At 41.7% G+C, this 17,008-nt stretch overlaps 7 protein-coding genes across 7 annotated transcripts; 4 read left to right on the top strand and 3 right to left on the bottom strand.

Moving 5' to 3' along the window:
- On the bottom strand, nucleotides 1-2,875 carry ATC70_005826 (uncharacterized protein; the record flags this gene model as incomplete). Its single annotated transcript, XM_064825109.1, has 3 exons — nucleotides 1-201; nucleotides 258-1,912; nucleotides 2,758-2,875. 3 exons carry the CDS (start codon nucleotides 2,873-2,875, stop codon nucleotides 1-3), a joined length of 1,974 nt encoding a protein of 657 aa, XP_064680486.1.
- Nucleotides 2,876-2,902: 27 nt separating this feature from the next.
- ATC70_005825 (uncharacterized protein) lies at nucleotides 2,903-3,529 on the bottom strand (the record flags this gene model as incomplete). Its single annotated transcript, XM_064825108.1, has 1 exon — nucleotides 2,903-3,529. The coding sequence occupies one exon, from the start codon at nucleotides 3,527-3,529 to the stop codon at nucleotides 2,903-2,905; it is 627 nt and encodes a 208-aa protein (XP_064680485.1).
- A 477-nt stretch (nucleotides 3,530-4,006) lies between these two features.
- Nucleotides 4,007-7,777, bottom strand: ATC70_005824 (uncharacterized protein; the record flags this gene model as incomplete). Its single annotated transcript, XM_064825107.1, has 6 exons — nucleotides 4,007-4,261; nucleotides 4,321-6,780; nucleotides 6,834-6,914; nucleotides 6,981-7,022; nucleotides 7,076-7,155; nucleotides 7,210-7,777. The coding sequence occupies 6 exons, from the start codon at nucleotides 7,775-7,777 to the stop codon at nucleotides 4,007-4,009; spliced, it is 3,486 nt and encodes a 1,161-aa protein (XP_064680484.1).
- Nucleotides 7,778-9,790: 2,013 nt separating this feature from the next.
- On the top strand, nucleotides 9,791-10,983 carry ATC70_005823 (uncharacterized protein; the record flags this gene model as incomplete). Its single annotated transcript, XM_064825106.1, has 3 exons — nucleotides 9,791-10,257; nucleotides 10,318-10,576; nucleotides 10,636-10,983. 3 exons carry the CDS (start codon nucleotides 9,791-9,793, stop codon nucleotides 10,981-10,983), a joined length of 1,074 nt encoding a protein of 357 aa, XP_064680483.1.
- Nucleotides 10,984-11,172: 189 nt separating this feature from the next.
- On the top strand, nucleotides 11,173-12,270 carry SPT14 (Phosphatidylinositol N-acetylglucosaminyltransferase GPI3 subunit; the record flags this gene model as incomplete). Its single annotated transcript, XM_064825105.1, has 1 exon — nucleotides 11,173-12,270. The coding sequence occupies one exon, from the start codon at nucleotides 11,173-11,175 to the stop codon at nucleotides 12,268-12,270; it is 1,098 nt and encodes a 365-aa protein (XP_064680482.1).
- A 1,533-nt stretch (nucleotides 12,271-13,803) lies between these two features.
- PCT1_2 (choline-phosphate cytidylyltransferase) lies at nucleotides 13,804-15,055 on the top strand (the record flags this gene model as incomplete). The annotated part of the gene is made up of 5 exons (XM_064825104.1): nucleotides 13,804-13,963; nucleotides 14,023-14,103; nucleotides 14,157-14,260; nucleotides 14,320-14,430; nucleotides 14,486-15,055. 5 exons carry the CDS (start codon nucleotides 13,804-13,806, stop codon nucleotides 15,053-15,055), a joined length of 1,026 nt encoding a protein of 341 aa, XP_064680481.1.
- Nucleotides 15,056-15,209: 154 nt separating this feature from the next.
- On the top strand, nucleotides 15,210-16,864 carry ATC70_005820 (uncharacterized protein; the record flags this gene model as incomplete). Its single annotated transcript, XM_064825103.1, has 3 exons — nucleotides 15,210-15,278; nucleotides 15,338-15,456; nucleotides 15,526-16,864. 3 exons carry the CDS (start codon nucleotides 15,210-15,212, stop codon nucleotides 16,862-16,864), a joined length of 1,527 nt encoding a protein of 508 aa, XP_064680480.1.
- Between the last annotated feature and the right edge of the window lie 144 nt (nucleotides 16,865-17,008).

Below are 17,008 nucleotides of genomic sequence, written 5' to 3'. Positions count from 1 at the left end.
TTACGAAATGAGAGCTCCCCATTTCTTTACAAATTGGTCAATGCGCGGGCATTCCATCATAGCAAAGGTGGTGGATGTCAGAAATGCATGCACCACAAATGAAAGGGCTTCTTGGGACTTTTGGATCATTTCTTTATCGGAAAAGACAACCTTGTTGCCAAAGTAGAGTACAGTGCATGCGGCTGACAGTGTGTCAATGACCTATATGTGTGTCTTGTTAGTTGAAAGAGCTGTGAATACCACACGATGGCGCATACCTGAGGCAAAATGCATCGATCTCCTTCGTCCAGTAGTAATCGAATCACCTGTATAAATCCGTAGGCTGCGTTCATGCTTCTATACAAGCCCTTTTCTACTTGCCTCTGCTCAGTCGAGATTTCGAATGACAATCCAAAGGATGAGAAGTAGTCAGGCCACAGCTCTTTGGACGGCTCCCAACGGTGATCTGCTTCAAACCCCTTGAGCATATGCTGCTGATGAAGCTCCAACATGCCCGCAAAGTACAATGCATGCAGTCTCAATGCTAGTTTATCTTCCAGTGTATACAATGTGGTTTGGTGGTCATCTTCCTCGCCATGCGCATGTCGTTTATACAAGAATGTTTCCAAATACTTTGTTCGCCACTGATTTAATTGACGGTGAGGCGGCGTGGTATGCGGTGATGAGGAGAATGGCTGCTGTTCATGCTGACTGGACAACAGTATATGCAACCCTCTGATCCTGAACTTGGTTGCCTTGATGTACAGCTGCTCATCCGTGTAGTTTGCCATGACAGGCTTGATTTGATCCAGAGACATCTTTAGCTGACGATACTCTATCAGGGGCGCTGTGAACTTGGCCAGTGCAAAAGACCAATCCAACTCTGCCATCCAAGCATACATTCGATATACATCTTGCTGGTGCTGCTTCTGTGCTGTAAGCAGCAGCTCCATTTGCCGCTGAGCCAGGCAAAACAAGTTGCGTGCCTCTCCATCTTGTCCCATGGTCAGCAGATACTGATACATGATCACCAGTGTTTCGCATGTTACTGAGTCCATGGCATCGAATTCCACTAAATCAAACGCAATCTGATAAGCGTTTTCCGCCAGCTGATGCATGAATGGATAGATACCGAATTTCTCGGGATGACATAGCAAGGCGTGCAAAGCAGCGTAAGCATAGATGGCACAGGCATAAGCCCTGTTAAGTTTGTCGCCTTGACGGTGCTGTTTCAACAGCTTGTTGGGCTGCACTCGAGTGAAACAAATGCAGTCTAAATAAACATGCACTAGCAACTCAAAGATAAAGTCAGGATAAATCCAATGGAGACGATCATAGTCGTTGCTGGTGTGCTGCTCTTGTTGCTCGCAATCTGTGGTTTCCATGCTAGATGTTTGATGCAGTAGTGTACCAGGCGGCGATGATAAGTTGGACGATCCCGACCTCGACACCAACGACATGTAATAGTCGGTAGACGAGCGAGTAGAGAGAAGGCTGGGCTTCTTCTTGTAGAGCGATTCTACTTGATCAGCTACTGGATCTGGGAGCTGGTTTCGAAGGTCCACTAGGGTGGAGTACAGTTCACTGAGCGTATGGATGTTGGTGTCGAGCTCAAAGATGGATCTTTTGCGTCCAGCGAGCGTCCAGCCAGTTGGTAGTGGCACATTGCCGTGCTCACTCTCTTGCTCTATTGGATAGGCATCTAGTTCAGGCGTGGTGGTGAATACAAAATTGTAATCAAAGAATGCAATGGACGTATCGTCATTTGCAATACTTGATGCTACGAGTGAATCGCCTGCGGTTTGCGATGTTGCTGCACTACCACAAGAGCTGGTGTCTGTGGGATGAAACGACCATTCCACTGTGGAATGGTGATGATGCATCACATGTGTTGTTGTAGGCGTCGATGGTGATAGCTTCTGTTTTTTAAACACTGTATCGATAGAGTCTGAGTATCATAGTAGTGATCCATATTTACCAGCGTTCTTACTAACAAATGTCATTCTTATTCGAGTTTCTAAACGGCATCCTGTCGTACGATAAAAGCAAAAGAAACAGCAGAAAATAGATACACAAACATTCAATGCCAAAATATACCTTTGTTTATTGATTGTTTACTTCTCCAAGGATAGTTCTTTATTACAAAAAACGCAGCAATATTTGCCATCTAGTGTGATTTCTATACACAAATTATTTCAACGAGTTGCTCTCTTAGTGCAAAACTCTATATGTTCATTCCAAATATGTGCTCTTGACAATATGGAACTTGTACGCCCTCCTGAAATGTTTCAATGTGTCTACATTTGTCATCGCATCCATCCTCTGATATGACTCGTGGCTGCCACTCGCTCATGTTTCGTTGATCTGTTATCGCTGTTAGGTAGTAGTAGAGAGAGGATGCTGTGGATGACATGGAGGAAGGGGAATGCTCTCCTCGATAATCCACTGTACTAGCATCACTGTCCATGTAGCAAAACTCTTGTGCCTTGAGGCTGAATTGAGTCGGCATTGACATGTAACGAGCCATTCCCTTGGGCTTCCTTTGCGGTAGTTGCTGATGCGATCGCTCATAAGAACTCTGCAAAAAAAAAGTTTAGTATATAGATCTGCTCAAAGAGTTTATGTTCAAATCTTACTACAACTGTTGCGGCTGACGATGTGGATGAGGCTGTGTTTGGACCACTGTTGGGCGGGAAATGACTCGTTTATATGGATCCAAGTTGCATTGTATGACTCTTTGACATTTTCTTGATTTCAGGAGCAGCATGAGCTAACGACCACATGTATTATTGGCCTCGATCCTACCAGTCTTACCGTAAGCCTTACCTTTGATATCTCCCGTGCTTTTGGATCCAGTCATTTGTACATGGCCCAATAATTGATTAATGGTGTCCATATCTGTAATGTGATACATTGCTGCTATCTACTTGCTATTGGGATCATCTGCATCTAAGCTTCGAAGAATCACTGTTGTGTTTGCTGAAACATCAATCACGACAACCTTCTCCGGTGACGGAGACATTGAAAATATAATCATTGGTCTGCCTGTGGTTTTGACGTAGGGTAGCTGTTGTTGCTGTAGTTGTGGCTTTGGTTTCTGCTTGTAAATTTTCTTTTTCAAATCATGCAAGCCTACTTCATCGTCTGTTTCGCATTGTAATTTAGAAGGTATAATCTTGTTGAGCCAGGTTTTTGTCCTGGATTTGGTCGGAAACGGCTGTGGATAGAATGGCTGTTGATGCGGTGATTGGTATGATGGCTGTTGTGGTGGTTGATGTGGCTGTACATAATGATGGTGGTGTGTTTTCGGTGGCAAAGGTTTTGCGATACTTTCGCAGCAATGATGGCTGCATTGTGGTGGCTGTGCTGGCGGTGGTGCTGGCGGTTGTAACCGAGGTTTATGGTTGGAATAACTACGACGACGGTGGAAGCTATAGTTATTATTGTCGTTATTATAGGCTAAATGGGTTGAGTGCTTTCGAATCACTTGACGAGTGGACCGAATTAAATCCTCCAAAGCCTCATCTTGTCGAGCAATCGCTCTGGTCATATTTGGGTCATGATGCGATCTATACATCCAAACGAAAAACTAAGACACTGACAAACTAAACAAGAGAAAAGTGGGAAAAGAAGAAGAGGTTCTCGTACTGTAAAACTAGTAATGAACAACAAGATTGCGACGATATTCAGAACGATCATGAAAAGAATTCTCCTATGCCTAAAAATGGAAATTCCGTTTCGTCAATCAAGCGCCTACAGAGGCAAATTTAAGTGCTTTCGTATACCTTATAGCATAATATGTGTCATAAGATAGCCACACTATATGCAATGCTGTATGTCGAGTAGAAGATGACACTTTGGATATGTCCAAAAGCACTCGCAATGTCAAAATTCATGCATCCATTCCAACCAGCGATCGGGTACCTGAATACAACCGTAACTCAGCCATGCTTTGACTGCTTGGTGAATATGCTTCATTTTATTCAAAATAATGTAATGGTATATGTGGATTTTAGGATGCTGTAGTTTACTGTTTGTTGCTTCGCTCCAGGTAGCTTGCCAATGGGCTTTTACCTCTTGGTTTATCTCTGCTGCCAATCAATGGAGACTTGGTGGATTGTTGATCATAACGCTTGTTATCATTATTGCTATCGTCAGAGAACTGAGATGTAAACGAGCTTCTTCTGCTGCGCATGTTCATGGTGGGGAATCGGAGCTGCTTGTCACCTTCCTCCTCTGCATTGTAACGGGGACTGGGTAAAGGTGATCTTGATGGAGCAGCCTGTTGCAAGTAGGCATGTTGGTAATTTATACGCTGATCAATGCTCTGTTAGGACTTACCTTTTCACGATGGCTGCTCAAGTTTTCGGAAAGTTCATCATTGACAGCTGCCATTTTTCTCAGCTTGGCAATTTGTTGCATCAATGGCTCCAATTCCTTGGATATCAGATCATGCGTGCCTTCTTGTCTTGATTTCTGGACATCGCGTTGGATTCGCTCATACTCTGACTTGACTGATTGCAGTTGCTGATTTTGCTTGTCGATTTGCTTCTCCAGGTCTTTGCTGGTCCTCTTCATTGACTTTACAGTAGCTTCCAGCTCTTCTTTCTCTTGTGAAAGTCTAGTAATTTCTGCCTTGAGCACTCGATTCAGGCCGGAGAGCTTTCCATATAGCTCAACTACGTTTTGGATGGATTTTTGCTGTGGCTGCTCCTCTTCGTTGTTGAAGGATGAGGTAGCTCCAGATGAAGACGAGTGTTCCAGGGCCTTGAGAACGAGCCTTTCAAGCATTTCATACATGACACCAGTAAATTCATGGAGGTCAGTGTGCATCTTCTCCATGGATTTCTCAAAGTAATTGCGAGCATTCTCCTCGTAGCGTTGCATCTTCTTTTCGATCACTTCTCTTTCATCCTTGTTCTGTTCCTGGATCACCAAAAGCTCTTCAGAATGCGCCTTGGAAGCGCCTTTCACAGCACGACGAATGGTTTCTTCCATACCGTTGGGATTGCTACCATATTGACTGAGAATGCGAAGTGAGCGCTCCATGAAACGTTCCGTGTTCTTTACAAAGCTGTGCAGTTGAGATAGCTTGTCGTCATCGCTCATGGCTGCAGATGAAGGGGAAGCTGGGGGCATGTTGCGATAAGACGTGGTATCTTCTTGCTGATGATGCATCGACGACACGGATACTCCATTCAGCATTGAGAGTCGCTCTTCTGTGGTGTTGAGTCGGTCAACCACATCTTCCAGTTGCTGGGACAAGGCAGAGAGATCGGGAATAGCGCTTTCTTGAATATCGTTGGAGATCAGTTGCAAGTAGTTACCAATGACCTTGATGTTCTTTCCTTGTTCATCTTGACCTTCTTGCTGATTTTTGGCGATTTCAGACATGGCGGTCTCGATCGTCTGAGTGATCTTTTCGTGCAAACGACCAATATCAGAAGGAACAGAGGGCAAAGATCTGCTTTGGCGCATGTTGTTTTCGATTGTAGTCAATGTCGAGTTTTGCATTTCTCTTGACTCTGCAATCCAATCTGACAGCTGCTTTTGCTGCGATGCGACAGCCTTGTAGAGATCAGAATCCTTGTCAGCATACGATAGAGGAGGGGTGGATGGCATGCCACTGTCACTTGAAGAAGTAGAGTTGTTATCCATCATGGATGATGATAGACGGGATTGACTGATCTGCACATTTTCCACCATTTGGATCAAGATATCAAACTTTTCGGAGAGGGAAGGTAACTTGGCAGCTTGCTGTTCTTCATCGTCATCCTGCTCTGCAGAGACTCCCACCAATTCCTGACGTAAATCCACAAATTCATTGCGCAAGAGCTCCATCATGTGCTTTTGCTTGGCGTCCTTCATATCAGCATCATCTCTTTCAGTCTCCAAAAACTTGATAATGTCACTTTGAAGGTCATTCCAGCCGAGCTTAGCATCATCCAGTGTATCACAGAGCTTGTTGACGCTTGACTTGATGTCCAAAAGTGGACCCTCAGAAGAATTCTTGATTTGATCTCGAAGCACTTGCAAGTTGAATTTAACGTCTGACATGGTTTCTTTCAGCGCATCATTGGCCTCAAAGGAATCACTGTTCATGCTGCGATTTCTCGAGATATTTCTGTAATCTGTTTGCTTTTGCTGATGTTCTAATTCATCCACTCGATTTCTCCATTTGCGCACTTCAATCTCCAACGACTCCATCTTGTCATGATCCACGGATCTCATATTGCTGCTGTTCTTCTTTTCCAAATCGCTGTATTTGGTTCTCCACTGCAGAGCCTCACGTTCAAAGATCTCGCATTTGGTCTCCAGAGCTTGTCTTTGACGGTCCATTTCAGTGTTTAGTTCCTCTTCTCTGTCTTGCAACTCTTGTTGAAACGCTCTTTCCTTCTTTGCCATGGATTCTTTCAGTTCATTTTCACGGTTGAGCAGTTCTTGTTGGAAGAAACGTTCCTTTTTGGCAATGCTGTCTTTGAGTGTCTGGAGCTGTTCTCTTAGTTTCTGGTTTTCGCTATCTAATTCCTCTGCAACACCTTGAAGATCCCGGTTCATCTGCTCTGAAGAGTGGATACGAGATGTCAATTCGTTTTGTGTAGCAATGGAAACCTTTCCCATGATTGACGTCAGTGAATCCACCCAGTCCTTTCGAGACAGCATGTCGTCTGTAGCTAGGATAACATCATCCCGCTTTACCAGCATGCGAATCTCCCATTTGATGCCTTGCTTGTAATCTTGAGCTCGAGGCGATACTTCAAGGACCTCGCTCATGTCATAGGTTTGAATATGATTTGTGCACTAGGAGCTCCCGCATCAGACCTTCAATCTCTCGCTCCTACAGTGTACCTTACCTTGATATCCTTATACAAATACAATCCTCCAGGCTTAACAGTATTTCCGTGTTTGGCGACTGCATAAACAGGCTTCCATTGCTATAAACGGAACATTAGTATCTGCATTAGGAAAGCAGTAAATAATGCTAAAATGTCTCGTGTTACCATCAATCCATTCTTTCTGTAGAGCCAGCCCTCTTTTACAATCTGTCATTCTGTGTTAAATCGACCAGGTATTGTCCACTCAGCCTGTATATTACCTTGGATTCTTGCGGCCCAGCAGGGGATGTATGATAGAAACTAGGTGCAGGTTGCACTGACATGATGGAGCCACCAGATCCTGTGCAAAAGTATGAGTTGATGCTCTGGCATCACCCTTTATTCAGAAACTTACCTCTATTGATACTAGGAGATCGAGCTCTCACGTCTTGAATGATGACCATGCGCTCTTCTTCCACATCATCACCCTCATCCTCATCATCTACCTCATCAAAAATGACATCTTCGTCCTCATTAGTAGTTGCTACAGGAGCTGCAGCAACGTACTGTGGCTGCTTATTAACCTGTCTAGCATTGGCTCCATCCATGGATCTTGCAGAGCGAGGAGCGGGAGACACCGACCGATAGCTGTTGTGTGAGTTAGACGAGGGTGCTACATTGGTGTCCTGCTGTTGCATAAGCCATTGATGATGTTGTTGCAAAGCTGCGACAGATTGTCCAGCACCTGAAGACGATGATGTCGTGCTAGTAGGAATAGGTCTACGGCCATATTTACTGCTTTGACGAGAATCTGATCCAGCACTGGAAAGGCTGTCTGGAATAGGGCTGATACTTCGTTTGTAATCTGTCATACCGCTGCTGCTGTTACTGCCATTTGATGGGGACACAGGCCGCGTGCGCCAGTCAGTTCTTACACCGAGATTGCTTCTAGGTCTAGCGATGTTCTCTTTGGATGAATTCATAGAGGTGTTGTTTAATAATTAAAAATTGGAGAGAAAGAAGGAATACAATTCAAATTTTGTTGTTTGCCCTTTTATAGTATTTGATTGTTTTCAACACGTCTGTATCCAAAGCATTTCCTTTTATAGACGTGTAAACAACAATGACATGAATTGAGTGTTGACATTCGTGCGCCTTGTTGAATCTATACCGTAATGTAAACAATGGTAAAAGTGCACGGTTGATTGTGCTCATCATCAAGTACTATATACCAGACACATTCAATCACTTGCACATGTCTATAGACGACCACCACCACCACCACAGAGTACATTTTCATATTAAATACACATATAATATATAATGAAAGCTTTATTTGAGAATACAAACTATACAAAATGCGTATTTCTGTTAGTTCTCTTGTCTTCTAGTAAGCATGTTTGTTCCTTGTAGTGATCGCTGCCTATAGTATATACTATGTAAAGAATCCTCTCTCTTTTAGCAAGAAGACTCCACAACTTGATCCGAAACATGTATGAATTTCGTACATGTTAAAGAGGAGATTGACCTGAGTAACTTGTTTAGGCGAATCGTACAACCAAAATCATGCAAAATATTGACATGAAGAGTCCAATGCGTTACTGAAGTAGAGCTCAGGTTAAGCCCTAGCAAGAGTTCATGCCTAATTACCATAAAAATCTGCAATGAGTGTTTGATGTAAATGTCTTTGCGTTATACATCTAGACATCTTTCTAAAGCCTTAGATCAAGAAAAGCCGATATTGACCAATTGGTTATGGCGTTGAGATGTTGGCTTGATTAAAAATCAATACTGGGAGATCTTCTGCTAGTAATGCGTAGCCTAGCTACAACTTTGATTGCCTGCCATATGTGAATGCCTTCCACAAACGACCTGTTGCTGTGGATCTAGCTATTCTACGGTGATGCACGTTTGTATAAGTGGATACAACTTTTTTATGGGCAAACAGCATACCGATATCACCCCTTTCTACTCAAAAACATGCAAAACACAGCATAATTTGGGTGCATTTGAGCAGTAATTTCTCGGGCTAGAAGCAGTTTTAGACCGTCAGAATAACACCAAACAATCCCTTTCAACTAGCACTTGTTTACTAACATCTTTGCTCAACTTTGTTGGGACCAAAAATTCATCGCCAAAAACCGCCTCAAAAGCATGAGGGGTACCTCATGGTTTTCACTAAAAATCAAACGATCGCTTTTTTGATAGCAAAACTAAAGACTTTTATTATAGCATGTATTACATCAAAATGACTCTATCTTTCCAAGGTAATCCCTGAAATCACTTTTATGAGATTTTAATATGCAAAATCTCGACATTTTCGCCAAAAACCTCATTTAGAATTTTAACAATTTACTCAATAAGTTTGTTCTAAGCATTTCTTATAATTAGTACTGTCAGATGCGCCTTGAAAAGTACTTTAAGAAACCTTAGGGAAATGAGTGATGATCATCACAGTTTATATAGTCGAATCTGACAAAATTGTTCAACAAGGTCGATTTTGATTAGATTTTGTCCAATCAGCAACGGTAAATTCAGAGCGAAGCTGCAACCGATTTTGGCTGCTGCTTGCTGGCAAGTGTATTGCCAATGCCTATCATGGAAGTAATCGATGCTCTTAAGAGCTCACAGACTGTGGATTACGTATGAAAACAGCACTGCGTATGATTCTAGCTACTCTTATTTGTCTTTTTTTTTTTTTTACCAGAATTCATATCTATTAAACAAAATTGTTGCAAACTGGGACTCCAAATGTCAGCCAACTCCAGCAATCATTAATGAAGGGGCCATGCTCTATTGCCTCGGTTTGCCGCAAACATTGCAAATAGAACTGACGCAGTAAATGAAGGGAATGCTTGACAGGAATATTTTATAACCAATGTTGATGGTTAAACAGACAGATGGAACAAACATATAAATGCTCTCTTTTGATTGCTCCAGTAAGATGTCACTCTTTTCGCTCTTTTTTTTGCATAAATTCTTATTCTGGCAAAATAATGGGTTGCATGCCATCAAAGCAAACGACAGAAGCAGAGCAAGATGTCATTCGCAACAAGGAAATTGACACACAAATCAAGCAAGCCAAAGTAAATTCGCAGCGCGAGATCAAATTACTGCTGCTTGGTGCTGGTGAATCAGGCAAATCAACAGTTTTGAAACAGATGAAACTCATTCGCCACGGTGGCTATTCTCAAGAAGAGCGAAACGAATTCAAAGAAATTGTCTATTCAAATACAGTGCAATCCATGCGTGTGATTTTGGAAGCTATGGAAACAATGCATGTATCACTTGAGGATCAAGCAGTTGGGAACAAATACCGCGACATTATCTGGGCTTTGCCTACTCAAGTTCAAGGCTTAAATACCGAGGTCACTGAAGCGATACGGTACCTGTGGAAGGACAAGAATCTGCTATCTGTGTACGATCGAAATCAAGAGTATCAACTGAACGACTCTGCCAAGTAGTAAGCTGAGCCACATTATTTGATGCCGCCATTAGGTGTTGCTAACTATATTTGGGGCAGCTTCTTTGACTCTATCGACCGAATTGGTGACCCGGATTACACGCCTACGGATCAAGACGTGCTGCGTGCACGAGTGAAAACAACAGGTATCACTGAAACCACATTCAGAATAGGAGAATTTACCTATCGCATGTTTGATTTGGGTGGACAGCGATCAGAACGCAAGAAATGGATCCACTGTTTTGAAAACGTCATGGCAATTATCTTTATGGTTGCATTATCTGAATTTGATCAAGTGTTGATTGAAGACGAGCATATGGTAAATTATGAAGGGGTTTAATCGATAGATAAAGCTAAAAAAAATACGTGTATTATTAGAACCGCATGAAAGAATCGCTGCTGCTATTCGACTCGATTTGCAACTCAAAATGGTTTAAAAAGACATCCATCATACTGTTCTTGAACAAGATTGATATATTTCGTGAAAAGATCGAGCATAACCACCTGTTATCAGACACATTTCCCGAGTACAAAGGCGCAAATACCTACCAAGAGACAAGCCAGTATCTGATGAGGCGATTTTTAGCGTTGAACAAGGAGCCAGCCACCAAGCAAATCTATACCCATTTCACATGTGCAACAGATACAGCGCAAATGGAATTTGTTATGAATGCCATCAATGACATTATCATCCAGAACAATTTACGAGATACCGGTTTATTGTAACCACAGATGAGGCTGAATGCTCCCTTGCTGGACGGATCTTTTTACTATTTAAGTAGATATGATTTAATGTTACACCATGTAATAAAGACTAGAGCCTCTATAAATGATTAGAAATACATCAATCCTGTCTCCTTTTTTCCCTCTTTTCTTTTCCTCTAGTCTCTTTCAAAAATTATTATACATTCACAAATGACCACCATGGAGAGGTTCGCAAGAAACAAAGCCTTAGCAATGCTTTTAGCAACTATATTTCTGTTATCTCTATTAGCGCTCTTGTCAAATATCACACCCATACAATCTCGGTCTTTATTCAACGGCTCACAAGACAGTACTGACACAACAGCAACCAGCACACAGATACAACACACTGAAAGTGATTTGGATGTGCCTGACGAAGAAGACCTTGTGCCTGTAGCCACTAAGCCTATTGATGCTAAGGAATGGAAACCAAAGAAATGGGGCCGTCTGAGTCCTGAAATTGAACAAGCTATTGAGTACAATGTTCGTATTGCTGGAGGCTCTGGTAATAAGAAGGCCGATCGTATCTTGCTGACGGCTGTGGCTAATCAAGGTATGGCGGATTACACGATGAATTGGATTGCTTCGCTCAAGAAGTGCGGATTGGATGACAAATTTCTGGTGTTTGCTATCGACGAGGAGATGGTTGAAACAATGAAAAAAGCAGGATTTGGTAAGCACGTCGTCATGATTCCCAAAGATTGGTTCCACAAGGAGTTATCAAAGGATTTCGAAGGATGGTTATCGGACGGTTATACACCCATTACGCACTCTAAGTCGCTGGTGGTGGAGAGGTTGCTCTACACTGATGTTACTGTCTGGTTCTCGGATGTCGACATTGTGTTTACATCGCCTTCCATTTACGATTATTTGTTGATGAAACTGAACTCGAGAAAACAAACAGAGACTTTGTTTTCCCAAGAGACAGAACAAAAAATCATCAATTCTGGGTTTTACATTATGCGTCCCACAAACACAAACAAACGCATTCTGGACGCCTCCATCTACATTCAAGATACCGAACAAAACAAAAAGCCTGAAGTCACTCAACAACGAGCCATCAACAGGATCTTGGACGATATGAACCTCAACTACCAGACAAGTTCCATCGTGTTGTTGGATTTAATGCTGTTCCCTCACGGTAGAGCTTATTTCGATAGAAACATCCCAACAAAATACGGCATGACGCCCATGATTGTGCATGCTAATTATCGCAAGGGAGACAACAAGATGAAGGATTTGAAAAAGTTTGGTCTTTGGTACATATAATTCGAAAAAAAAAGTGTAGATAGTAAATATAAATAAATTAGTTCATTCGTGTTGTTACAACCAAAACGTCATCGTCGCTCTGTGGGTTCCGCTGGAATTTGTCAGTAGCAATGCTAAGCTTTGCTCTAGTATCGTATAAAATAGGCTCTTTACCAATGTAAATTGGTGTGTTCGTCTGCTATGGTATCATTGCAAATCATCCTTGCCCCAATAAAAGAGAGGCCTTGGACACTGTGTTGGTGATAGGGTGCTGCAAAAATTCGGTGCCTGAATCTTAACCGATTTGCACTGGTGATAAAGAATTAAAATTCTATGGGCGAGGTATACTAGCTCAAGCAAAATACCATGGATTTATACCTGAGAGCATCTAGTTTACGAGGATAATTTTTGTGTTTTGTTTGCTTACATTTAAGGGCCAGTTTTAGCCGGGCAACTCTAGTCCTGTACAATTTTGACACCCTTGTGGGGCTACTATGCCATATAGATCGACCGCCATGCTGTTTCATTCACAAGGGAAGAGTGGCAGCTTATTCAGAGCATAGAATAACATGTACATTAGATGCCCTAAAATGATAACCATTGATAATACTACGTATCTAGCAGCATTGAGCGCAAGTGTACGTTTTTAACATGGATTAAATTTAACTACGGTTCATCAAAGAGTTAATAAAGCAATTTGCTAAACCACGTTTAAAATTAGCCATGTCAATCGATGTACAATTAATTTACTACTGTAAAATTTCATTTAGACCACAATTTGGCGATAGATGCTATATAAGACTATGTCAAGTAGCTGCTTTTGCAAGGGGTTTCGAATCTCAAGATGATTTGTGACGACTTTAGCGTATGATTTGAGCGAGTTTGTTTCCATTAGAAGAGACATGATTAGCTGTTTGTACGCTCCCTCTCACAAAATATTCAAGATGAAACTTATATTCGGTTCTAAGGCTCAAAACCTTTTTATCGAGACGCTTAAGCCGGGTTTGCTGAATATGCGCTGAAATTATGCAAATTTGAGGATAAACTGACTATGGCTGTTGGACATTTACAACTCTTTTTTAATCAATTTAATCGCAAAATGAAAAATGTATATAATGAAAAGGCTAGAATTTCTATTTGTATGGACCTATTTTTAACTATGAGATAAATTTGGGCCAAATGTAACACCAAATCAGTCTTATTTGTAGATCGGGCACCTTAAAAGCTATTAACTCAAGTGGTACAAGTAATCTTCATTCATCAAATCATGTACTAGTGTACGACTTGCTAACAGTAAATTACTCCTGCCTTTCTTATATATTAAGTCGTCCTCCTCCTTCCATGCTTTCACTGCTCTCCTAGTGTGTGCACAACCCCTCCCCCTCGATTCCCCTTTTTATATATTCTTTCTCCTCCCCCTCTTTCTTCTCTTTACTCGCTTTTGTTCTCTTTTTCTTTCTTTCTTCTTCCCCTTTCATATTTTACCATTAGATCAGAGCAACCTTCAGTGTGTGTACATAATATATATATATATATATATAATAATACCTCAGCATGGTCAACATCACATACAAGTTTGAAGCATTTAGTTTCACCGGTATTTGCCAGACAGTGGCTCTATCTCTGTGTCCATTAATAGGACAAGCAAATGGCGTGGAGCCAGTTTGCTATTCTCGTAATATTGATTTAGCAGGCAACTTGATCTTTCAGCCCGGTAAATATACTCACTTAGCCACATTGTTTGTATAGTCTGATCTAACATCTAATCACTAGCAACTCTGGTTATTGATATTGTTGCCATTATTATGGCTGCCATCATGATTTATCACATTCGATCCAAATACACTGCCGTTGGTAAGAAGCACATACATTGATCTATCCAGTAACCATACTCATACTAAATTTAGGTCGCAAGGAAATCGTCATGTTCTTTTACTTGTACATGATCACAACATTTCTCGAAATGTTACTTGTAACTGGCATTATACCAACATCATCACCAGTGTATCCCGTATGTATATCTATGTGTGTGTTTGTACTGGATAATATACTAACGACATTACATGATAGTGGTTTACTGCAGTACATATTGGCTTCATATGTGCCACTTTTTGGTGTCTGCTGTTGAACGGCTTTGTAGGTTTCCAATTTGCAGAAGATGGCACGCCTTTATCGCTTTGGGTTGGTATACGCAAACTGCATATTCAATGACATTCGACTCAACCATGTGCCATAGTCTATTCGCATTAGTTCCTTCGTCATCTTTTTGTTGACTGGATTCATTGCTATTGCAACATTCAAGAACATTGGTCCATTCAACTATGCATCGCCTGGTGCTCTATGGGCCTTTTATTTCATTATCAATGGCATTGCATTGATTGTCTATGTGATTTCGCAAATAGTGCTAGTAGTCAACACATTGGATGATCGCTGGCCATTGGGTGATATCTTGTTTGGCACGGCTTTCTTCATCATCGGCCAAGTGATTCTCTACGTTTTCTCTGTCGTCATCTGTGATCAAGTCAAGCACTATGTGGATGGTTTGTTCTTTGGATCCATTTGTACTTTGTTGGCAGTAATGATGGTTTATAAATACTGGGACTCCATCACCAAAGAAGACCTCGAGTTCTCGGTTGGCTCCAAGCAGAATGTATGGGAAGTCAAGGAGCTGCTGGGCGAAGATGAGCTGTCTCAAAGCTATGGCACGACCCCTGGTGGCAACTACCAACAACAGCAACATCACCAACCTCCTCAACCTCAATATGGTCAACAATATAACCAACAAAAACCACAATACCCATATTGAATCACTTATATAATTATATTTTCCAATAAAACGAAAGCCCTTGCTTATTACACAGAAAAAAAAAAACATAGTCATCGTTTCATTTGGCAAGCTGCTCAAAGGGACATCTTTTTGTTCAACCTCATTTTATTGCTTGTTTCTTAGCTTCAATACCATGAATAATCTGCCAAAAGACCAAGTGACAACAACATTCAAGAGTCTATTACAGAAAAAGCACAATAAGGTACTATTTCATTCGGCATGTGATTGTCGACGATAAGCTAAACAACAGCATGATGCTAGGGTTGCTTTGATTGTAACGCCAAAGGACCCACTTGGGCTTCAGTAACCTTTGGTATATTTATTTGTCAAGACTGTGCAGCAGCACATCGCAATCTCGGTGTCCACATTAGTTTCGTCAAGTAAAGTGATATCAGACTACAGTGCAATATCAGGTGTAGACTCATATTTGCATGAATAAACATTGCTAGGTCCACTATTTTAGACTCTTGGACACGCGAACAGCTCGATTTAATGGTTGCAGGTGGAAATGCAAGTGCTCGAGAAGGGTTTGGAGAAACTGCACTGAATATGAATGACCTCAAGTCGAAATATACGTATAAAACAGCACTTTCTTACAAGAACAAGCTTCAGAAAAAGGCTACGCAGATGCTGCAAGAGCAGCCATCACCATTAATAGAGCAAAAGCAAGACAACCTTATCGATTTCGATCAGCCAAAGCAACCACAGCAACACCAATCTCTCATTGATTTTGACGATGATAGCACGAATGCTGCCAAAAATACCAACCTGATGGATGATTTCGACATCTTTAGACCTGTTGCCAAGCCAAATAGCCCATCCAATGATGCGAAATCATCGCTATTTGATGACTTACTAGGAGCACCTCCATCATCACCATCAGCGCTTGCGCCTGCGCCTGCCAAACGAAGCAACGTGTTTGATGATCTATTATCACCCTCAACGAATACCGCAACTCATCAAACTCCTCATTTGATTGATCAGGAAAATGACCCTTTTGATGAATTTATAGCTTCTCCAAAAGCCAGCACAACTTCCAATGCAGCCGTAGACGATTTTTTTGACCAATTTGAAAAGGCAACACCCTCTGGTCTGCCATCAGCAGCAGCAATAGCATCTACGCCCAAGAAGAGAACATTGAAAGCACCGAAATCACATCACCATTCATCCAGATTAGGCGCTCGCAAAGTGCAAAGCACTGTGTTTCAACAGCAAGCTCAACTTGCCATGAGAGAAGAGCAGATGCGAGAGCAGGGTGTAGATGAGGAGAGCATAGGACGTAGTAGTCGAAATCAAGCCATGATGATGAATCAATCAATTGTCATTCCTAAATTACAAAAGCCAACAAGCACAAGACTCACTTACGTAGAATCCAAAGTAGACAAAAGCAGCAGCAGTGAAGAGGATATAGAAAACGAGAGACTGGGCATCATGTCACTCAACCTAAACAGCACTACAGGCAGCAAGAACAGGACATCATCGCAAATCAACAGCGCAGAGGAGGATACCAATGATCATTATGCTAGAGATAAATTTGGAAATGCAAAGGCCATTTCATCAGATCAATACTTTGGCAGAAATGATTATGATCCACAGCGTTCTGCTGCAAATGCCTCAAGATTAGCACAATTTCAAGGCTCTCAAAGCATTTCATCAGACCAATATTTCGGTAGAAAATCATCAGAGCGAGTTACTTCGTCATCCAATCCCATATCCAAAAAGATTCTTAGAGCTGCTATCAAAGGTGCAACCAAGCTACAGAACACGCTGGCAGATATGGAGGTATGAGGCATTAGCGTAATAGTGTTGGATGTATCACCAACAACCATACTGTTTTTTTTTTTTTTTTTTTTTTAGTGATGAATTCGACTGATTGAACCTCCGTATGAGAAACATGGGCAATAGGTTATATGGTGTGGAGCAGAAAGTATA

Source organism: Mucor velutinosus, assembly GCF_035048745.1.
Source record: "Mucor velutinosus strain NIH1002 chromosome Unknown tig00001544, whole genome shotgun sequence".
NCBI lineage: Eukaryota > Fungi > Mucoromycota > Mucoromycetes > Mucorales > Mucoraceae > Mucor > Mucor velutinosus.
Note: the sequence above shows the minus strand (reverse complement) of the source record. Positions and strands in the feature narration are given on the sequence as shown.